The sequence below is a fragment of the Tachypleus tridentatus genome, chromosome 3 (assembly GCF_004210375.1).
Source record: "Tachypleus tridentatus isolate NWPU-2018 chromosome 3, ASM421037v1, whole genome shotgun sequence".
Classification (NCBI taxonomy): Eukaryota; Metazoa; Arthropoda; class Merostomata; order Xiphosura; family Limulidae; genus Tachypleus; species Tachypleus tridentatus.
The window spans coordinates 102,171,594-102,195,600 of NC_134827.1; the positions used below are offsets into that span (position 1 = coordinate 102,171,594).

Below are 24,007 nucleotides of genomic sequence, written 5' to 3' on the forward strand. Positions count from 1 at the left end.
CAGTGATTGCTAGAAACACAAATGTGTTCCTAAATTAGCGAATTAATGTATTTGCTACATATATATATCTACACACAGAGAGAGAAAAAAAAACGATGTACGACATCAGCCAAGAGTCCAATATTACCATGACGTCTACTCCGTCTCTCTTCAAGCGAACTTCATGATCTTATGAAAACACACGGGTTACAAAAAATTAATTAAAAACAAAACTCAGAAACCATATAACAGGAGAGCTTCCTAATTTGTACCCGCTGGACAAAAGTCTGCTTTTCCAAAGCGCTTTTGTTGTAGGGTTTCGTATTTTTCTCAAGTATAAGAGTTTTGTAATGGCGCCATCTAGTGGCTAGTTTGAAAGCATTTACTTGGCTGCTCATTTAACTGCACATTTTATGACATGTTTGAGTGTTCATAACTTTTGTTTTCCTTCTTTTTTATATGGAAACATATAGAAAGAAAAATAACTAAATGGTCAGATAACATATATTTAAATTTTCTTATATATATCACAAGAGAACATTTTAAAAATAAATTATGTTGAGGTAGTGAATTTATTTACTCAGCAGAGGTCCTTAAAAAATCACCAAAACTACACAACAGCAAGAAAAGATTAAGTCGACGTAAAGAAACCCTATTATAATACGTATAGTATTCTTGAATGAAGTGATAATCTTTTAAAAATCTGATAAACTTTCCAATTTATAATATCAAAAATAAAACAAAAATGTTTTTTTTCTTGGTAACACAATGTTACAACATAAATTTTGCAACTTCCTCAGAGGTGACGATGCTTATTGATGTTATATAGAAAAGCAAATAATCTGTGTACTGTATGATTTTTGTCAGATTTTATCGTAACTTTTTAAGCATAAATTTTTATTGTAATCTATGTTATGACCCCCAGTTGCTCACTAGTAAGTTTGAGGGCTCATACCGCTAAAAAGTGGGTTTCGATACTCGTAACTGGCACAGCATAGATAACCTATAGTGCAGATATGCTCTTAACGACAAACAGACAAAGAAAGCCATGTTTCACCAGGTCATGTATAACAATTTATTAGTTTTTGTACTAATCCTGATGAAACGTAATGATGAAATATAGGTTGTAATAAGTGTTGTATGTATTTTTTTTGTTTTTTAATTACATGGGTTATGTAGGTCTTTCTTTTCTTTAACTTGTACTATCCTTTCAGTACGGACTACGAACTATGAAAAACGACAAATAATGATGTGTTGTTTTCAGACTGGAATGGCCTTGTGGTTAGGATGTATGACTTGCAATCTGTGGGTCGCGGGTTCGAATCACTGTCGCCGAACATGCTTGCCCTTTCAGCCAAGCGACTTTATAAAGTTACGGTCACTCACAGTATTCGTTGGTAAAAGAGTAGCTCAAGACTTGACTGTGGGTGGTGTTGACCAGCTGTCTTTCCTCCAATCTATCACTGCTAAATTAAAATGTTTAACGTATATAGCCCTCGCGTAGCTGTTATTGTTGTTCTGAATTAAGCACGAAGCTACACAATGGGCTATCTGTGCTCTACCTACCACAGGTATCGAAACACGGTTTTTAACGTTGTAAGTCCGCAGACATACCGCTGAGCCACTGGAGGACTCCTCGCGAACTTCTTTGCGAAATAGAAAATGAACTATATATCGTTTTCTTTTTAATTCCAAATGATATATATATATTTATACTTTACGACGTTGTAAAACAAAGATATTAAACAGTGCGTTAAGTAGAAGTCTTAAGTGATACTGTCTTTTTCTCTGAATTTCTTTCCACTAGGGTATCGTTTGTTTATTTTTTGGCAACGATTTTAAATACAAAATATGTAGTTCGTTGGTGAATTTAGGGTTAGTACATACCCAGTATGGAATATTTTGATGCAGTTTTATCATTCTAAGCTTTTTGCAATTTATAAGTCGTACGTATATTGTAGTATACTATATTATTTTATGAAGTTTCTTATTTGTGCATCAATTTTGTAACTAAATATAGTTCAATGTTTATCGTGGTGTAAGTTATACTGGTTCTCGTACTTGCACAAAATATAATAACGAATAGGCTTAATATTAACATGTTTTACAAACTAACTACAAAACCAGGGTAAATGGGTTTCAAACATGTTGCGTGACATTGTTTCTCCTTGCACAAGATTCAACAAATGCCATGTTGTTGACGTTTTAACTTTTATATTTTGCTAATATTCCCTTGGAAATAAATGTAACTAGAAAATAAGTTGAGAATTTGTTTTTTTATTGTCTTTGTATTTTTTTCTTGTATGATGGTTTTTTCTTAATGCTATGGCTTGTTGCTTTTGTTTTGGCTTGCATTCTAGGCCATTGTTTTTCACTATTTTTCACAAAACCTATGGTGTTATTAAGAAAAAAAACTTGTGTAAAAATTTATATTGTATTTTTGTGGTGATTTTTAACTATGTTTGTTATTGTTTTTGTGGTTGTGTATGTGATTATTATGTGTTTAAAACTATTTCTACAGTTTGAATATTTTTAATCCATAAGTATTATAATATATTAGATGTAAAGTAATCTTTCTTTGATACTTGTTTTGGTTTTTGTTGCCATATGTTTTCATTTAAATATGAATTTGTCCATGTCACAGAATTTACAAAAATGTTTACTGCGATCCACTATGTAGCATGTGCTTTCTAACGATTTGGATTATGTTGCTTCTAAGTTTAATATTTGTTTGTTAATAATTAATAGTTTTTAATATTCTATCTTTTACTGGTGTTGAGAAAAATCTCTCTTGTTTCTTTACAAATTTCACCAAAATCTATATTCCATCTATTATTAGTCCAGTGTCACATATTATTTTTCAATATATATATATTGATTTGTCACTTTTAGTTTGTAATTTCTCCACACTCTTGTTTGTTTTCTGTTTGTGTGTATTGTTTTTCCTTCTCATGATTGCTACTGTGTCCTGTGATTTATATCGTGTGGTTGTTTCATTCTTTTCACATTATTTTTCCAATTCATATTTTGAGTTTTTAAACCATGTATTTTTCCTTGGATGTTATGTTTAATTTGTTTTTTTACTTCCTGTACAAAATTAATAATTATATATAGACCCACAGATTTGTTTTTTGTCCCATTTGTTTTTTATTTTTTGTTTTGTTTTTTCATATTGGACTTTTTTTTTATTTTGAGGTAGTCAATTTAACTTGTACCAAAATTTTGTTATTGTATTTTCATCTTTTAGGGATTAATCAAACTAAGTTTAACAAGTTCAGATTTTTTTGGCAATTTGGTGTTTATTATCTGGCATGTTTATAAATTACCTGTAATTTCTTTATTTGTGTGGTTAATGTAAGAGTGGTTTCCAAGCAAGTTGTTAGGGGTGCTGTGAGATTTTTATCAAACAAAGAATAATGAAGAACATAATATATATACGATATCATTATAAGAGGCCTAACTGTACTTCTTTGGTTTGCTGATCCAAACTGTGTTGATGAGCCTTGAATAGGTGAAACTGTAGTCAGTGGCAGAGGGTACAGCTAACTAAGGAATACAATAAACCTCTATATCACATTAATCTCATTTCCAATGAAAAATAAAATAAATCTTTATATATACAATTAAGAACATAAAACAAAAGTTATATAAAAATATTGCATGTAGTAGCAGGGGCGTCATGCAAATCTGGGTTAGTTAGGTCATCATCAGTGAAGAAGCTTGTGATATATGTTTCTGAGCTGTAGTTTGGGTATTATTTTTGTTCGTTGTGTTGTGTAACTAAGTTTTGGACATTTTGTGTATTGTTAGTGATGTTCATTAGATTTTAGTAATGTTTTGTGTGTTGTGAGTTCTTGGGAATTATTTGTTAGTTCTTTCACGTTCTGTAAATTTATGTATTTTAATTTGTTTTTAAGTTCAACGTGCAGGATTTTATGTTACAAGAACCTTAAGTTTCCACTTTTTATTACTACTGAATTTTTGTCTTCTTTATTAAAGTTTTTCCATGTAGTTCCAGGGTGAGATGTAGTCTTTATTAAAGTTTTTCCATGTAGTTCCAGGGTGAGATGTATTCTTTATTAAAGATTTTCCATGTAGTTCCAGGGTGAGATGTATTCTTTATTAAAGTTTTTCCATGTAGTTCCAGGGTGAGATGTATTCTTTATTAAAGATTTTCCATGTAGTTCCAGGGCGAGATGTATTCTTTATTAAAGGTTTTCCATGTAGTTCCAGGGTGAGATGTATTCTTTATTAAAGATTTTCCATGTAGTTCCAGGGTGAGATGTATTCTTTATTAAAGTTTTCCATGTAGTTCCAGGGCAAGATGTATTCTTTATTAAAGTTTTTCCATGTAGTTCCAGGGCGAGATGTATTCTTTATTAAAGATTTACCATGTAGTTCCAGGGTGAGATGTATTCTTTATTAAAGATTTTCCATGTAGTTCCAGGGCGAGATGTATTCTTTATTAAAGTTTTTCCATGTAGTTTCAGGGCGAGATGTATTCTTTATTAAAGATTTTCCATGTAGTTCCAGGGTGAGATGTATTCTTTATTAAAGATTTTCCATGTAGTTCCAGGGTGAGATGTATTCTTTATTAAAGTTTTTCCATGTAGTTCCAGGGTGAGATGTATTCTTTATTAAAGATTTTCCATGTAGTTCCAGGGTGAGATGTATTCTTTATTAAAGATTTTCCATGTAGTTCCAGGGTGAGATGTATTCTTTATTAAAGATTTTCCATGTAGTTCCAGGGTGAGATGTATTCTTTATTAAAGATTTTCCATGTAGTTCCAGGGTGAGATGTATTCTTTATTAAAGATTTTCCATGTAGTTCCAGGGTGAGATGTATTCTTTATTAAAGATTTTCCATGTAGTTCCAGGGTGAGATGTATTCTTTATTAAAGATTTTCCATGTAGTTCCAGGGTGAGATGTATTCTTTATTAAAGATTTTCCATGTAGTTCCAGGGTGAGATGTATTCTTTATTAAAGATTTTCCATGTAGTTCCAGGGTGAGATGTATTCTTTATTAAAGATTTTCCATGTAGTTCCAGGGCGAGATGTATTCTTTATTAAAGATTTTCCATGTAGTTCCAGGGTGAGATGTATTCTTTATTAAAGATTTTCCATGTAGTTCCAGGGTGAGATGTATTCTTTATTAAAGTTTTCCATGTAGTTCCAGGGTGAGATGTATTCTTTATTAAAGTTTTCCATGTAGTTCCAGGGTGAGATGTATTCTTTATTAAAGTTTTCCATGTAGTTCCAGGGTGAGATGTATTCTTTATTAAAGTTTTCCATGTAGTTCCAGGGTGAGATGTATTCTTTATTAAAGATTTTCCAGGGTGAGATGTATTCTTTATTAAAGATTTTCCATGTTCCAGGGTGAGATGTATTCTTTATTAAAGTTTTTCCATGTAGTTCCAGGGTGAGATGTATTCTTTATTAAAGTTTTTCCATGTAGTTCCAGGGTGAGATGTATTCTTTATTAAAGATTTTCCATGTAGTTCCAGGGTGAGATGTATTCTTTATTAAAGTTTTTCCATGTAGTTCCAGGGTGAGATGTATTCTTTATTAAAGTTTTTCCATGTAGTTCCAGGGTGAGATGTATTCTTTATTAAAGTTTTTCCATGTAGTTCCAGGGTGAGATGTATTCTTTATTAAAGTTTTTCCATGTAGTTCCAGGGTGAGATGTATTCTTTATTAAAGATTTTCCATGTAGTTCCAGGGTGAGATGTATTCTTTATTAAAGATTTTCCATGTAGTTCCAGGGTGAGATGTATTCTTTATTAAAGTTTTTCCATGTAGTTCCAGGGTGAGATGTATTCTTTATTAAAGTTTTCCATGTAGTTCCAGGGTGAGATGTATTCTTTATTAAAGTTTTCCATGTAGTTCCAGGGCGAGATGTATTCTTTATTAAGATTTTCCAGTAGTTCCAGGGTGAGATGTATTCTTTATTAAAGTTTTTCCATGTAGTTCCAGGGTGAGATGTATTCTTTATTAAAGTTTTTCCATGTAGTTCCAGGGTGAGATGTATTCTTTATTAAAGATTTTCCATGTAGTTCCAGGGTGAGATGTATTCTTTATTAAAGATTTTCCATGTAGTTCCAGGGTGAGATGTATTCTTTATTAAAGATTTTCCATGTAGTTCCAGGGTGAGATGTATTCTTTATTAAAGTTTTTCCATGTAGTTCCAGGGTGAGATGTATTCTTTATTAAAGATTTTCCATGTAGTTCCAGGGTGAGATGTATTCTTTATTAAAGTTTTTCCATGTAGTTCCAGGGTGAGATGTATTCTTTATTAAAGTTTTTCCATGTAGTTCCAGGGTGAGATGTATTCTTTATTAAAGTTTTTCCATGTAGTTCCAGGGTGAGATGTATTCTTTATTAAAGTTTTCCATGTAGTTCCAGGGTGAGATGTATTCTTTATTAAAGTTTTTCCATGTAGTTCCAGGGTGAGATGTATTCTTTATTAAAGTTTTTCCATGTAGTTCCAGGGTGAGATGTATTCTTTATTAAAGATTTTCCATGTAGTTCCAGGGTGAGATGTATTCTTTATTAAAGTTTTTCCATGTAGTTCCAGGGTGAGATGTATTCTTTATTAAAGTCTTTATTTTTTCCATGTAGTTCCAGGGTGAGATGTATTCTTTATTAAAGTTTTCCATGTAGTTCCAGGGTGAGATGTATTCTTTATTAAAGATTTTCCATGTAGTTCCAGGGTGAGATGTATTCTTTATTAAAGTTTTTCCATTTTCCATGTAGTTCCAGGGTGAGATGTATTCTTTATTAAAGTTTTTCCATGTAGTTCCAGGGTGAGATGTATTCTTTATTAAAGTTTTCCATGTAGTTCCAGGGTGAGATGTATTCTTTATTAAAGTTTTTCCATGTAGTTCCAGGGTGAGATGTATTCTTTATTAAAGTTTTTCCATGTAGTTCCAGGGTGAGATGTATTCTTTATTAAAGTTTTTCCATGTAGTTCCAGGGTGAGATGTATTCTTTATTAAAGTTTTTCCATGTAGTTCCAGGGTGAGATGTATTCTTTATTAAAGTTTTCCATGTAGTTCCAGGGTGAGATGTATTCTTTATTAAAGTTTTTCCATGTAGTTCCAGGGTGAGATGTATTCTTTATTAAAGTTTTTCCATGTAGTTCCAGGGTGAGATGTATTCTTTATTAAAGTTTTTCCATGTAGTTCCAGGGTGAGATGTATTCTTTATTAAAGTTTTTCCATGTAGTTCCAGGGTGAGATGTATTCTTTATTAAAGTTTTTCCATGTAGTTCCAGGGTGAGATGTATTCTTTATTAAAGTTTTTCCATGTAGTTCCAGGGTGAGATGTATTCTTTATTAAAGTTTTTCCATGTAGTTCCAGGGTGAGATGTATTCTTTATTAAAGTTTTTCCATGTAGTTCCAGGGTGAGATGTATTCTTTATTAAAGTTTTTCCATGTAGTTCCAGGGTGAGATGTATTCTTTATTAAAGATTTTCCATGTAGTTCCAGGGTGAGATGTATTCTTTATTAAAGATTTTCCATGTAGTTCCAGGGTGAGATGTATTCTTTATTAAAGATTTTCCATGTAGTTCCAGGGTGAGATGTATTCTTTATTAAAGTTTTTCCATGTAGTTCCAGGGTGAGATGTATTCTTTATTAAAGTTTTTCCATGTAGTTCCAGGGTGAGATGTATTCTTTATTAAAGATTTTCCATGTAGTTCCAGGGTGTAGATGTATTCTTTATTAAAGATTTTCCATGTAGTTCCAGGGTGAGATGTATTCTTTATTAAAGATTTTCCATGTAGTTCCAGGGTGAGATGTATTCTTTATTAAAGATTTTCCATGTAGTTCCAGGGTGAGATGTATTCTTTATTAAAGATTTTCCATGTAGTTCCAGGGTGAGATGTATTCTTTATTAAAGATTTTCCATGTAGTTCCAGGGTGAGATGTATTCTTTATTAAAGTTTTTCCATGTAGTTCCAGGGTGAGATGTATTCTTTATTAAAGATTTTCCATGTAGTTCCAGGGTGAGATGTATTCTTTATTAAAGATTTTCCATGTAGTTCCAGGGTGAGATGTATTCTTTATTAAAGATTTTCCATGTAGTTCCAGGGTGAGATGTATTCTTTATTAAAGATTTTCCATGTAGTTCCAGGGTGAGATGTATTCTTTATTAAAGATTTTCCATGTAGTTCCAGGGTGAGATGTATTCTTTATTAAAGTTTTCCATGTAGTTCCAGGGTGAGATGTATTCTTTATTAAAGATTTTCCATGTAGTTCCAGGGTGAGATGTATTCTTTATTAAAGATTTTCCATGTAGTTCCAGGGTGAGATGTATTCTTTATTAAAGATTTTCCATGTAGTTCCAGGGTGAGATGTATTCTTTATTAAAGATTTTCCATGTAGTTCCAGGGTGAGATGTATTCTTTATTAAAGTTTTTCCATGTAGTTCCAGGGTGAGATGTATTCTTTATTAAAGATTTTCCATGTAGTTCCAGGGTGAGATGTATTCTTTATTAAAGATTTTCCATGTAGTTCCAGGGCGAGATGTATTCTTTATTAAAGATTTTCCATGTAGTTCCAGGGTGAGATGTATTCTTTATTAAAGATTTTCCATGTAGTTCCATGTATTCTTTATTAGATTTTCCATGTAGTTCCAGGGTGGATGAGATGTATTCTTTATTAAAGATTTTCCATGTAGTTCCAGGGTGAGATGTATTCTTTATTAAAGATTTTCCATGTAGTTTCAGGGCGAGATGTATTCTTTATTAAAGATTTTCCATGTAGTTCCAGGGTGAGATGTATTCTTTATTAAAGTTTTTCCATGTAGTTCCAGGGTGAGATGTAGTCTTTATTAAAGTTTTTCCATGTAGTTCCAGGATGAGATGTATTCTTTATTAAAGTTTTTCCATGTAGTTCCAGGGTGAGATGTATTCTTTATTAAAGATTTTCCATGTAGTTCCAGGGTGAGATGTATTCTTTATTAAAGTTTTTTCATGTAGTTCCAGGGTGAGATGTATTCTTTATTAAAGATTTTCCATGTAGTTCCAGGGTGAGATGTATTCTTTATTTTTTGATGTCTTTTCATTTACTTTTTTTATTATTCCCCTTTTATCCCACCCTTTTCCACTCAACTTCTAAAAAAAATCTCACAAACAAACATTATAACTTTTAAGTGCCTCATTTAGTTCTGATTTCAATGTTGATTTGTTTGGTGTGTGTTTTGTTGGTATTCTAATTCTATTTGATTGTTTGATTTGTTTGGTGTGTGTTTTGTTGGTATTCTAATTCTATTTGATTGTTTTTAATGGTATCCTCAAAAGGCAATCTCTTCACTGAAAGACTGAATCTTTAAAGTATCAAGACCAGACAGGATTATAAAGGAGGTCAAAGATCAGATGTGTGAGTCTTTCATTTTCAGTAATGAGCAAGTATAAAAAGAAAATGTAATGTTTTAATTTATAATCAATATGATTATAAACACATCTTGGAGTTTTGTTAGCTGTTTGCAGGCTTGAATGAGCTGTTTTACAACACATCCAGTTCTTTAGTCACATTTATGAATCAGTTCCATTCTACAGTAAACATGATACAAATTATGATAATCTAATGTATTATTTTTCAGTTACTATAATTAAGGACTTTTCATGGACTATTTTGACCAATTTATCCAAGTCATTTACTAGTATAGAGATATGGCAACTGCTACAATTCTGCTGCAGTTGTTACATAAAATACTCTTCTTCTGTGGTGCTGCAGTAATTTTGAAATAGCGACAATCACTGTTAGATCTTATGGTGCACTTGGTTCCTGCTTGTGCATCTGCCTATAAGCTCTGTTATTCCACTTTTCACTAAGTAAGCTTGCTACTGACAAATTCACTTTTGCTGCAGAAAATTGACCAGTTGATAGATGAAAGCTGTTGTGAACAATCTTCACAAGTCTGAGTATATCAATATCTCATTAGACCTAGAAATACCAAAGAACTTAATGTTGTCAGCTTACCTTATTAAATTACAGTAGAACTAGAAATACCAAATAACTTAATGTTATCAGCTTACCTTATTAGATTACAGTAGAGCTAGAAATACCAAAGAACTTAATGTCATCAGCTTACCTTATTAGATTACAGTAGAACTAGAAATACCAAATAATGTAATGTTGTCAGCTTACCTTATTAGATTACAGTAGAACTAGAAATACCAAATAATGTAATGTTGTCAGTTTACCTTATTAGATTACAGTAGAGCTAGAAATACCAAAGAACTTAATGTTGTCAGCTTACCTTATTAGATTACAGTAGAACTAGAAATACCAAAGAACTTAATGTTGTCAGCTTACCTCATTAGATTACAGTAGAGCTAGAAATACCAAAGAACTTAATGTTGTCAGCTTACCTCATTAGATTACAGTAGAGCTAGAAATACCAAATAACGTAATGTCGTCAGCTTACCTCATTAGATTACAGTAGAGCTAGAAATACCAAAGAACTTAATGTTGTCAGCTTACCTTATTAGATTACAGTTGAGCTAGAAATATCAAAGAATGTAATGTTGTCAGCTTACCTTATTAGATTACAGTAGAGCTAGAAATACCAAAGAACTTAATGTTGTCAGCTTACCTTATTAGATTACAGTAGAACTAGAAATACCAAATAATGTAATGTTGTCAGTTTACCTTATTAGATTACAGTAGAGCTAGAAATATCAAAGAACTTAATGTCGTCAGCTTACCTTATTAGATTACAGTAGAACTAGAAATACCAAAGAATGTGATGTTGTCAGCTTACCTCATTAGATTACAGTAGAGCTAGAAATACCAAAGAACTTAATGTTGTCAGCTTACCTCATTAGATTACAGTAGAGCTAGAAATACCAAATAACGTAATGTTGTCAGCTTACCTTATTAGATTACAGTAGAACTAGAAATACCAAAGAATGTGATGTCAGTCAGCTTACCTTATTAGATTACAGTAGAACTAGAAATACCAAAGAATGTGATGTTGTCAGCTTACCTCATTAGATTACAGTAGAGCTAGAAATACCAAAGAACTTAATGTTGTCAGCTTACCTCATTAGATTACAGTAGAGCTAGAAATACCAAATAACGTAATGTTGTCAGCTTACCTTATTAGATTACAGTAGAGCTAGAAATACCAAAGAACTTAATGTTGTCAGCTTACTTTATTAGATTACAGTAGATCTAGAAATACCAAAAAATGTGATGTTGTCAGCTTACCTTATTAGATTACAGTAGAGCTTGAAATACCAAAGAATGTGATGTTGTCAGCTTACCTTATTAGATTACAGTAGAGCGAGAAATATCAAAGAATGTAATGTTGTCAGCTTACCTTATTAGATTACAGTAGAACTAGAAATACCAAAGAATGTGATGTTGTCAGCTTACCTTATTAGATTACAGTAGAGCTAGAAATATCAAAGAATGTAATGTTGTCAGCTTACCTTCTTAGATTACAGTAGAGCTAGAAATACCAAAGAACTTAATGTTGTCAGCTTACCTTATTAGATTACAGTAGAGCTAGAAATATCAAAGAATGTAATGTTGTCAGCTTACCTTATTAGATTACAGTAGATCTAGAAATACCAAAAAATGTGATGTTGTCAGCTTACCTTATTAGATTACAGTAGAGCTAGAAATATCAAAGAATGTAATGTTGTCAGCTTACCTTATTAGATTACAGTTGAGCTAGAAATATCAAAGAATGTAATGTTGTCAGCTTACCTTATTAGATTACAGTAGAGCTAGAAATATCAAAGAATGTAATGTTGTCAGCTTACCTTATTAGATTACAGTAGAGCTAGAAATATCAAAGAATGTAATGTTGTCAGCTTACTTTATTAGATTACAGTAGAGCTAGAAATACCAAAGAATGTAATGTTGTCAGCTTACCTTATTAGATTACAGTAGAGCTAGAAATACCAAAGAACTTAATGTTGTCAGCTTACCTTATTAGATTACAGTAGAACTTGAAATACCAAAGAACTTAATGTCGTCAGCTTACCTTATTAGATTACAGTAGAGCTAGAAATACCAAAGAACTTAATGTTGTCAGCTTACCTCATTAGATTACAGTAGAGCTAGAAATACCAAAGAACTTAATGTTGTCAGCTTACCTCATTAGATTACAGTAGAGCTAGAAATACCAAATAACGTAATGTTGTCAGCTTACCTTATTAGATTACAGTAGAGCTAGAAATACCAAAGAACTTAATGTTGTCAGCTTACCTTATTAGATTACAGTTGAGCTAGAAATATCAAAGAATGTAATGTTGTCAGCTTACCTTATTAGATTACAGTAGTGCTAGAAATACCAAAGAATGTAATGTTGTCAGCTTACCTTACTAGATTACAGTAGTGCTTGAAATACCAAAGAACTTAATGTTGTCAGCTTACCTTATTAGATTACAGTAGAGCTAGAAATACCAAATAACGTAATGTTGTCAGCTTACCTCATTAGATTACAGTAGAGCTAGAAATACCAAAGAACTTAATGTTGTCAGCTTACCTTATTAGATTACAGTAGAGCTAGAAATATCAAAGAACTTAATGTCATCAGCTTACCTTATTAGATTACAGTAGAGCTTGAAATACCAAAGGATGTGATGTTGTCAGCTTACCTTATTAGATTACAGTAGAGCTAGAAATATCAAAGAATGTAATGTTGTCAGCTTACCTTATTAGATTACAGTAGAACTAGAAATACCAAAGAATGTGATGTTGTCAGCTTACCTTATTAGATTGCAGTAGAGCTAGAAATATCAAAGAATGTAATGTTGTCAGCTTACCTTATTAGATTACAGTAGAGCTAGAACTACCAAAGAATGTGATGTTGTCAGCTTACCTTATTAGATTACAGTAGAGCTAGAAATACCAAAGAACTTAATGTTGTCATCTTACCTTATTAGATTACAGTAGAGCTAGAAATATCAAAGAATGTAATGTTGTCAGCTTACCTTATTAGATTACAGTAGAGCTTGAAATACCAAAGAATGTGATGTTGTCAGCTTACCTTATTAGATTACAGTAGAGCTAGAAATATCAAAGAATGTAATGTTGTCAGCTTACCTTATTAGATTACAGTAGAGCTAGAAATACCAAAAAATGTGATGTTGTCAGCTTACCTTATTAGATTACAGTAGAGCTAGAAATATCAAAGAATGTAATGTTGTCAGCTTTCCTTATTAGATTACAGTAGAGCTAGAAATACCAAAGAATGTAATGTTGTCAGCTTACCTTATTAGATTACAGTAGAGCTAGAAATACCAAAGAATGTAATGTTGTCAGCTTACCTTATTAGATTACAGTAGAGCTTGAAATACCAAAGAACTTAATGTTGTCAGCTTACCTTATTAGATTACAGTAGAACTAGAAATACCAAAGAACTTAATGTTGTCAGCTTACCTTATCAGATTACAGTAGAGCTAGAAATACCAAATAACTTAATGTTGTCAGCATACCTTATTAGATTACAGTAGAGCTTGAAATACCAAAGAACTTAATGTTGTCAGCTTACCTTATTAGATTACAGTAGAGCTAGAAATACCAAAGAATGTAATGTTGTCAGCTTACCTTATTAGATTACAGTAGAGCTAGAAATACCAAAGAACTTAATGTTGTCAGCTTACCTTATTAGATTACAGTAGAGCTAGAAATACCAAAGAACTTAATGTTGTCAGCTTACCTTATTAGATTACAGTAGAGCTAGAAATACCAAAGAACTTAATGTTGTCAGCTTACCTTATTAGATTACAGTAGAGCTAGAAATACTAAAGAACTTAATGTTGTCAGCTTACCTTATCAGATTACAGTAGAGCTAGAAATACCAAATAACTTAATGTTGTCAGCTTATTTTATTAGATTACAGTAGAGCTAGAAATACCAAAGAATGTAATGTTGTCAGCTTACCTTATTAGATTACAGTAGAGCTAGAAATACCAAAGAATGTAATGTTGTCAGCTTACCTTATTAGATTACAGTAGAGCTAGAAATACCAAAGAACTTAATGTTGTCAGCTTACCTTATTAGATTACAGTGGAGCTAGAAATACCAAAGAACTTAATGTTGTCAGCTTACCTTATTAGATTACAGTAGAGCTAGAAATACCAAAGAACTTAATGTTGTCAGCTTACCTTATTAGATTACAGTAGAGCTTGAAATACCAAAGAACTTAATGTTGTTAGCTTACCTTATTAGATTACAGCACAGACTCCCAAAGCACACCACTGGTTACAAATGTCCAGCACACCACTGGTAACAAATGTCCAGTTTGACTGAACTTCATGAATAACAACATTTTGCTCTCTTTCATACCCACCCACCCATCATCATCAATCCATGGCCTGGCATGGCCAGGGGTTAAGGCATTCAACTTGTTATCTGAAAGTCGTGGATTCGAATCCCCATCAAACCAAACATGTTCGCCCTCTCAGCTGTGGGGTCAATATAATGTGATAGTCATTACTACTAGTTGTTGGTAAAAGAGTAGCCCAACAGTTGGCGGTGGGTGGTGATGACCAGCTGCCTTCCTTCTAGTCTTACACTGCTAAATTAGGGATGGCTAGTGCAGATAGCCCTCATGTAGCTTTGCCCAAAATTAAAAAACAAATAGTCCTCAATCCAGTTAACTGGTCTTTTCTTAATCTCTTCAACATGTACCCTCTGAATATACCTCATTTGATTCTGAAAACAAAAAAAATTCACAAACTGATAAAGCAAGATTTTTATACACTGTATTGCAGAATATGTGACTACAGAAATTGTCTTTTAGTTAAAATGAACAGATTATGTTGTTTACCTCTCTGGTTGTTACATATATAAGATACAGATTTAGTTATCTAAACTGTTAAACTACCATTTTATGGTACATTTATAATAATTTTTATATTATATTTTCCTCTCTTTCTCTGAATACTATTTCCAGTTTTGAGAAGTATATAGAATTTTAAGAATTTATAATTATTCATAAAAGCAGCATATTGTATTTCCAAATTTCACTTTTTTTTTCAGTGCATATTGTAGTCACTCTTACTTCAGCTGAACAATAGAACATCTTTACAGTTTGAAGAAAAGTCATGTTTACGTGGAAAAAAACTCAGTTACCATCTCGTCCTGAAATTCCACCAGCTGGTGACATCTTGAGAGATTTAGAAAATGTTACAAAGGACGACGTTGTAATATCCGTATCTCCAATATCCCTGTATTCACATTCTCTATCAGGTGAGAATTTTGTTATTATTTATCACCGTGAAGTCTGCTCAGAAGTAGTATTTTAGTTGTGGTGATGCATAGTTTCTGGAGACATTTCTGTGATCTGTTACATTCTGAATAAAATATCATGTTATTTCTGTTTTATTATTTGGTGCCAGTATGGGTCCAACTAAATTAATGAAAAAAATATAAACATGTAGTCATTTTCCAAATTTTTATTTTTAATATGTCTAAAATGGATTCATTAAGAATCTTATTTATTCATTTCCTGATTTAGTATTTTGGGACTTATAACCCACTAGAAGGAAGATTGGTTGTTTTTTTTTTAATAAAATAGAAACTTGTAACTTTAACGTAAGTGTAGTTTTATTGATTTTATCCATTTTGTTTTTAAACTCACTTATCATGGTGATATAGTTGTCTATTTCTCAGTCCTGAGGCTTTAAGAAGTCATAGGTTTGTGATATAAACACATAATGATATTTTTCCCCTGTAACTTTAATCTGTATGAATCACCATGGCTTTCATTTCAGTGGAAACTCATGTAGAGATTGAGAGAAAGTATTGAAAGCTTGACTTGGTGATGTGTTTCTTGTAGAATATATATTTGTGAACACCTTTCAACAAAATTGTAATGCATTTTTTTAACTTATTACTTTATCATTTTATATTACATTTGAATTGTGATTTTTCAATATAATAAGAAATTTTGTGTCTGTGTGGAATGAGATAAGATTAGCTTAGATCAACTTACTCTCAGCCTTTGTATGTTTCTTTTTGCCAGTAAGGCCACATTGGTATAAATAAGTACTTAAATGGACAAAGTAAATCACAGAAACAAAATGAAAAAGAAAGAACAAATAGATATAAAAAAATGTGTTTCAAAGTTAACGCACGTATGAAATTAAACCATTAACAGTAAAGAAAATTGGACTCGTTTATAATTTTGGTAAAAAAGTTGTTTTTGTTGTGATCATAAAGAGTGTAAAACTAGATTTGTTGTTTTTAGAATTGAAACAAAGTGAAATTTTGTCACATAAAATAAAATCTTTTAATGGAAAGTGTTTTTCATTTCTCAAACAAATTATAAAGAATTGTTTTTTTAATTTTCAGAGCCAAAATTTTATACCAATATCTCCAATAAAAATAAGATATTTTTGAGAAGCTACATAGTCTTTAGATAGTTTATTTCAAGTTTCAAACTATTTCGTCAAGTTACCTTAACACTTGAAATCGATGAGTTTTAATTTTTGTCTGTGACTTGTGAAAAAGTAGTTTAATGCTTCCTTTATCCTGTACTTGCAGAAAGCTCTGGACTTCTGAATACGTCCAGCCAGAGTGAACTTGAAAATAAAGATACAGTCGATAGTCCGATCAAAAGTTCATCATCCTTCAGTGAAAGTGATGTAGAACCCGAGGAGGCATTTCAAAAAGTACTTTTTTAAAATGACCTTTTATATAAATTTTAATATATAAATGACTTATTATAAATGACCTTAATAGGGAAACAAACCATGGAATTTTGTTTGTTTTCAAATGACTAAATACTTGAAGTCAAGATCTTCTGAGAATTGGACAATCATTTTGATTTCATGTTTCCTTAACACTCCTACGAAAAGTGGGGCCTAATAGGTTCCAGAGCAACTTGAAAGGTTATTAATATTAGGCTAATAATTTTGTATTTAAATGAAATTGCCATTTAAATCCATTAATGAATGGATTAACGAGATTCCCACTGTCCCTATCTACTATCTAGCGAAACCACAGCCAGGGGAATGGGCTTGGAGAAATCAGGACTAGAAACGTCTTTTCGTAGGAGTGTTAAAATGTGGAATCACTAACTGAGATGCCAGTAAAGAACTTGAAGTAGGAGGTATGAATTAATGGTTGATTATCAGGGCTGTGTCTGGATTAACAGGTGAACCAGTTAGATTTCTGGTGTGGGTGGATAGGATAATTTTATGGGTTCCATATGAGCAGGCTAGTAATTTGCTAGGATATATTGTTCAAACCTTGTTAGGGACTGGTTAAGTTAGGTTTGAATGGGATAAAGAAAATGACTTGAAAGAGAGTCAAAGATATTATTTATACTGGTAAGTTAAAGTTCATTTCTTTTTAACTAATAATTGAAGTATTTTGTAATTAACTGCCGTAATTATAATCTTTGGTAGCAGTTAGTATTTAAAAAGTGTTGGTCAAGTGAAAATGTTACGTTAGAAGGTTCTAACAAAGAGCATTGTAATAAAGGAGTGAATAATTTTATTTGGGTCTGAAAATGACGACAACCAGATCAGGTGGCCCAGTGAAACAACCATCTAATTCTCTCTCTTTCTCAACTAAATCATTTTGCATATTTTTTCAACTTTCATTTGTGAGGATGTTAGAGAAGCTGTTGGTGGTTCTGTTTTCATCATAGTTCAAGAATTCCTCGAGTTCATGAGGAAATATCTTCCCAATCAGAATATGAAAATAGCTGTTAAAAAAAAATGTTACTTAAGCTCTGAAGAAGGTATGATTGGAAAGTTAGTTATATATTAGAAACTGTAGGATCTAGTTTGTGATCCTAAACTGTAGGATCATTACCCTTGGAGGTTTTTGCTCAAATACCTCTAGAGTTGAGAATTGTGTCCCAGACTTTATAAAAGTGAATGAGAGTAACCATAATGAAGATATGGATGTTTATAAATATTCAGTCATGCCAGCTGAAAAGGAATGTATTTATATCAAGCTTTTACCTATCAATTATTATAGTCATATAACTCAACTCATCAAATCTGATACAACAGGACTGAGAAACTCTAAGCGTGTTTACATGTAGCATGTATGGTACTGTTAGTAGAGTTTTTGATGTAGAAAAGCTGATATTTTGGCCCACTAGTAATTAGTCTCTTTAATTATGCATACATAAATAATTTATTGCTTTATCAGTTTTGTCATTTACTACTTGAAATTAATAGTTAATTAATGGATCTTGGCAAGATTTTTAAACAAGGTTTCATAATTTACCAATTTAATTTTTACTGGGCTTCTGCCATATGTTAGAAATCATTTTTTAGTAAGTTGGGCATTTATGTAATTAATAGATAAAATGGAGACAAGAATTGAACTTGCAAATTTGTTTTCTGCCTCACTTTTTTCATTTAGGTTCTTAGTTTTTGGTTTATAATTCACTTGAGAAAAACTTCGTTACTGAAGGTGTTTCTTCAAAGAAATGTTTTTTAAAGGATAACAGTTATCTGCTTGGCACATTTTTACTAGTTTGTAGCACGTTATAAAAAATTTTAAATGACTCTTTCTGCACGTGGTCATTTCGTACTTTTAGTATCTACACATTAGGGAAAAGTAACCTCAGTTAGAAATGGTTACTGTGAAAATTTCCAACCATAAATCATAATCATTGTAATTTTGTGAATAATTTGTGATAACGGGAAGCCCACTTGAAGTAAAAATGTAACTCATGACAGCTGGTCTGGGTACAAACTGTTTTCTGCTTTATCAGTAAAAGTGTTAATACCTGTACCAGCTGTCCTGTGAACAGTTGATATTTGTGATTTTGGCTTCAATAAACATTTATATAAAAAAAAAAAAATCTAATCGGTTGTTATTTCGTAATACTATTGTAAGTTAGTTAAGATATAATAAATTTGTTTAGTTTTGTTTAGCAAGAAGATGATTTAGTTAATTTTGTTTTTCAGGTAAAGCAGTTCTTTGATTTAAATAAAAAAATTGAGAAAAGTCTCGAAATGTTACAATGTCAGACAGAAAAACTTCAAGATGTTACTCAAAGCTTAAGTGAAGAGATGTCTGTGATAGATGAGTCCACGCATTCTGCAACGTGAACTGAAAGTAAGTTCTGCACCAGATGGCTTTTGCTGAGTTTCTAGCTTTGTTTTCACCCTTTGATATACTTTGGTAACTTACAGATCTAGGGCAGTGGTTCCATCAAACCTCCATAAAGACTCATGGATTACAATAAGTATGTAAGCTAGTTTAGTATTTGACTAAAACATATGAAGTTCACAGAATATGTGATCACACGCATGCAAACACGGGGTTGTAAAAACAAATTTGAGAAAATTTAGAATTTTTAATAATATGAATATTTATTCAGAAAAAATTAAATAGAATTTAACTTGTTGATTATTGAAAACTTATTTGTAATCACTGTTTCTCCCAGTTTCCAGGGTAGGCAAACACATTTCTGTTTACCAGTGCGGGTCCATGGACTATTTGTTTGGAACCACTGGACTGGGTTACATATCATATGATATAATGAATTATTGTTTTTAACTTAAAGGATTAATATTTTGGTTTTTTGTTAACTTTATTGTTTCTACTTTGTTAATGGAATTTTTTAAATGTAACCTTGGTTATTTTGACTTAAGTAGAAACCATCACATAACTGTGAAAGTACACATTCCATAGCTTTTAATGAAATAATTATATCTTCGTGAAATTTGGCAGACTTTTAATAAACATTACAAGTGTTATATGCAAATAAGTCATACTTTAAATAAGGTACTGTTATGAAATATTTGACTGTAAATTTATGGAGTCAGAACGTGATTCAGACTCATTCTAGTCTGAATACAAGGTGGTCTTCATGTTAACATTAAAAACACTTGTTTCATCTCATAATTTCTAAATTTCATTCATATAGTAAACTTTATAAGTTGTGTGTTATTTTCTCTATCCTAACACTAAAGGGAACAGGTCCATTTGAGAGATCTTGTAACAATCACAGAAATTATGAAACGAATCTAAGTTATTTTTTTCTTTTGTCTCTCCAGAATGATTACCTGTTGCAACAGAAGATTGCAGATGTTTAAATCGCCTCATGTGCATTGCTGTTTACGCTTGTTTTTATTTAATTCAATCACTCTCTGAGCCATTTCTAACTATTAAATCTGTTTAACAAGCTGTACACAATATTGTGAACGTTTAACTCAAGTTTATTGAATTACGTAGTGCATGTGAATTACTTAGTGCACGTGCTGCTCTTATGAAAAATGTTTTAATTGGACTTATTTTAATTCAGGTTTTTCTTACATAACTGCACAAATTTCTCATTTTTAGATTTTAGTGACCTTTTAACAATGGGTAAAACTATTCATGATGAAACAAGGAATTTATGTCTGATCTTTTGTTTTTTCATTCTCAGCATCTTATAGAATGTAGTCCTTTTTGTACTGATGATAGAAGTACATAAAATAACTTTTTATTTATTTCATATATGCAAGTAAAGTACAAACTAATAACATGCACAAAGCATACAGTGTCCTACAACTATTATTATTTAACTGACTTTCTAATTGAGGTATGAACATCTTAAAATACTTCACTTACCCTGTTGATGTGAATTCAGTGATTAAAACAATGAATCTATTGGCTGAGTAATCTAAACACTGTCACTAGAATGAGTCAGCCTCGTTCAACAATCAGTAACTTTAAATCTCATTTTTCCATTGGTCATGAATAACTCAAGATCAAATGTTGGAGTGAGAGAATTACTGATATTTTGTTAATGATAGAATGTGAAAGGAAGGCTTGGCAAGTGGGTTTGCCTTTCTGGTGTATATCAAAGAAAGTGGATGCTATAAAACCACACTATGCCATAGTAATATCTTCACTGTAAATGTTTAAACTGGAGACATCATATAGGGGTGATTAGAAAATTGAAAATGGCCAATTTAAAACAAATAAGTGTGATACACGATGCTTAAGGGCACAGATTGAGATGTTATTTACATATTTCTTTCTGAAACTGAAACCTAGTTAATAAACCAAATTTTAATATTATATATACGTTTTGTGCCACGTTTATTAGCGTATAATGATTATAAAGTAATTTGATTGAATTTTTCGACATAACTCCATAAAAACTCACAATACGTACACTTTATCTACCAGCATTCAGAGGGTTAATGGGGACAAAAATAGCACTAAAATGTAAGGGGGTTTATAATACTCATTAAAGAATAAAACCCAAACAAATAAATGGACAATTCCAAGCTATAAATACACTTGAAAGAAACTGAATACCTGATCATTACTCTTAATTAAACAAAACTTCAAAATGTCACCAAAGTATTTGCAAACACACAAAAAATCCTCAGGAATGCCATCAAAACTTAAACCCAAACTACAGTCGTGTACAGTCAAACCTAAACAGAAAAGCCAGTAAGGTATACAAAATATGTAGTCTCTCCACTCTTATTGTTGGGCAGTATTCTTTACCATTACAGCCATGGATGTGGGTCAAAGTGTTTATTCCACGATCTTTTAAAAAATATTACGTATTTGATATCACTTATCGACTATTAATTTAACCTACATTACTTATTTAGTGACATATCATAGTACAGGATAGTAAATACCATGTGCAATATATGAGGATGACAAAACCAACTGTACATAAGTATGTCATTGGTTTTAGAGGTTACATGAACTGTACGATGGACACAAATATTTTTATTATTCACATAAACATCACCTTGCAATTCGACTTGTCAGATTTATGTCAGTTCACAAACATATCTGGAATACAAATATTTTTGTAACACATCTGACTTCTGTGTACTGCAGGTTTGTACATTTTAGTGCAAGCTAACTATAGTTTGTGTAAATAAAGATGGTAAATCGGGAATTGTAGGCAACATTTTTTCTCCAGTTTTGAGGATGGTCTGATGCATATTTATTTTAAATAATATTCAGTCAGATATTTTGTAACTTGTTTTATTAAATATCAAAAGTGGTTTAATTGTAATTATATACTTTGTTATTTCAAACCTTTCTGTATTTGTTTAATATTCTGACGTTAGAGACCTCACTAATAAAATCAGACTATAAGAAGTCGTAAGGATGGAATGTTGGAACTAAAATAAAAGTCAGAACTTATTATTGCATTCAGAATATTTTAATGTATATTTCATTACATCTTTGGATTTTGAATACCCACCAGTAATATGTGTATGGACTCACAACAATAAAACCTGAGATATGATCTTCTGTGTTGGACAGAGTGCAAAGATTCAGGTGTGTCAGTCTGCACAGAAAAACAAAATAACAACCAATCAGTAGATGCTAAACTTTAAAATTTTCTTATAAGCTGAAGGTATTTGATCAAATTTAATCTAGTTTAATGTCATGCCCTTATCAATGGTGTTAAAACTAAACTAAAAACTCTGATTAGATTAATCTGATGTGGTTTTATTCACTGAATTACTATGTTAAATTTTCTTGTCGTGGTCAGTTCATTAACTTGCCATAAGAATGTGCTAAATAAAAGACACCTGGAAATTTAGGATAAATTATTTATCTTATGCAAGTTAATCCAAATGTTTAAATTTTAACTATCATTTTTGTAGTTTATAAAGTTGATAAACTAATCAGTGTTAAATTTCTCTGTATCTCACAAGAGAAACGTTACAAACAAAATGACATAAATTAATAAAAAAATAACTGTTTGTCGAATGCACAAACACTGAATGTTTAGTACAATTGTATCTTAGCTTATATGTTGTGTTAGTTTGGCCTCTACAAAACAGCAAGTAATTTTTTATCAATATTTTCACAAGTAAACCTAAAGCAGAATTAAACATGAAAACACAAGTTTGTTCAGTGTTTAAAGAACATGATTTTATAATAGTAAAAGAACCTGAACCGATTCTGCTATGTTACATCCACACTCGCTATGATGTAATTTTATTTCAGGTCGTCGACTAATCATCGAGCAGGCAAAAAAAACAAAGCAAGATATAACGAAGATGACTAGTTGTAATATGATGGCAAAGGTTACGTTGGAAATAGGTTTTCACTGAAAAAATTCATTAAGCATGCAGGAAATACTAAATATTTATTAGCAACGTTCTTCTGTATAGTCTTATGTCGCAAATAATTTTATAAAAAAATATCTTAAAAGAGTAACTTACTTAATAAACTATATGTATCAGAGCTGTTGTAAGTTTAAGTCGGAACATTATTTTGTTGTCATTTGTTTTTTATAACTAAGCATAAAAGAATATTACTATTATGTATAGTATAGTCTTCTGTATAGTCTTATGTTGCAAATAATTTTATAAAAAAATATCTTAAAAGAGTAACTTACTTAATGAAAGACGTCTACAGATATGTACTTCAGAGCTGTTGTAAGTTTAAGTTGGAACTGCATTATTTTGTTGTCATTTGTTTTTTATAACTAAGCATAAAAGAATATTACTATGAAATGTGATTAACAGTTTTTATGGATTGTGTTCAGAAATTAAATTTTTAGAACAATTATCTTTTAATACAAGAAAAAATCCATTGCATGCAGAAATGAGATATTTTGGCTACACCCAGAGACTAATGCATGAATCACAGCTTCTTTTAACTTGATGGAAAGGAACAGATAAACTAGTGAATTTTAAAATAGGTCCATTAAAATATAGCCTTGTCCCAATATTAAACACCAACAAAGCTCATTTGTTGAGAATTTTAAGACAAAACTCCTGACAAGCTGAATGCATGCACCTGACAGTAAAAGTGATTTAATTTCTGCAGCATTGTTTATGGTACTCCTTACAACAGTGATTGTTGCTCATTCATCTGGATCACTTCTAACAAATAAATTATCATTTTGTTTGCTGTACAAAGACACCTGTCATCAAAGTCTGTTGCAAGTGGCTTTTTAAGAACCATGTGTCTACCACTAGGGAGTATTATAGTAATCAACTGAGAGATAAGATAATTGGGCCTACTTGGAAAGTGCAACAAACATCAAACTGTGTGCCAATTAACCAATTCCATCAACAGTGATCTCGAGTTGTGTCCAGTCACTCT

At 31.4% G+C, this 24,007-nt stretch overlaps 1 protein-coding gene across 10 annotated transcripts; it reads left to right on the top strand.

The window, feature by feature from the left end:
- The first annotated feature begins 1,246 nt into the window (after window positions 1-1,246).
- LOC143247630 (uncharacterized) lies at window positions 1,247-23,099 on the top strand. 10 transcript variants are annotated; one of them, XM_076495981.1, is made up of 6 exons: window positions 1,247-1,925; window positions 9,283-9,361; window positions 14,987-15,196; window positions 16,493-16,620; window positions 18,883-19,033; window positions 22,901-23,099. In XM_076495981.1, the coding sequence occupies exons 3-5, from the start codon at window positions 15,052-15,054 to the stop codon at window positions 19,024-19,026; spliced, it is 417 nt and encodes a 138-aa protein (XP_076352096.1). In that variant the 5' UTR covers window positions 1,247-1,925; window positions 9,283-9,361; window positions 14,987-15,051; the 3' UTR covers window positions 19,027-19,033; window positions 22,901-23,099. The 10 variants fall into 10 exon arrangements, with proteins under 10 accessions (XP_076352096.1, XP_076352093.1, XP_076352102.1 ...); XM_076495978.1 differs by lacking the exon at window positions 22,901-23,099 and adding an exon at window positions 19,978-22,092; XM_076495985.1 differs by lacking the exon at window positions 22,901-23,099 and adding an exon at window positions 19,978-22,092 and having other exon boundaries at window positions 1,839-1,854.
- Window positions 23,100-24,007: the final 908 nt, after the last annotated feature.

Excerpts from the sequence above, each read along its gene's own strand:
- LOC143247630 (XM_076495987.1), top strand. The coding sequence starts at position 15,052 with ATGTTTACGTGGAAAAAAACTCAGTTACCATCTCGTCCTGAAATTCCA. Across the intron at positions 15,197-16,492 it reads GTATTCACATTCTCTATCAG|AAAGCTCTGGACTTCTGAAT; the intron begins GTGAGAATTTTG and ends CTGTACTTGCAG. Across the intron at positions 16,621-18,882 it reads CCGAGGAGGCATTTCAAAAA|GTAAAGCAGTTCTTTGATTT; the intron begins GTACTTTTTTAA and ends TTTGTTTTTCAG.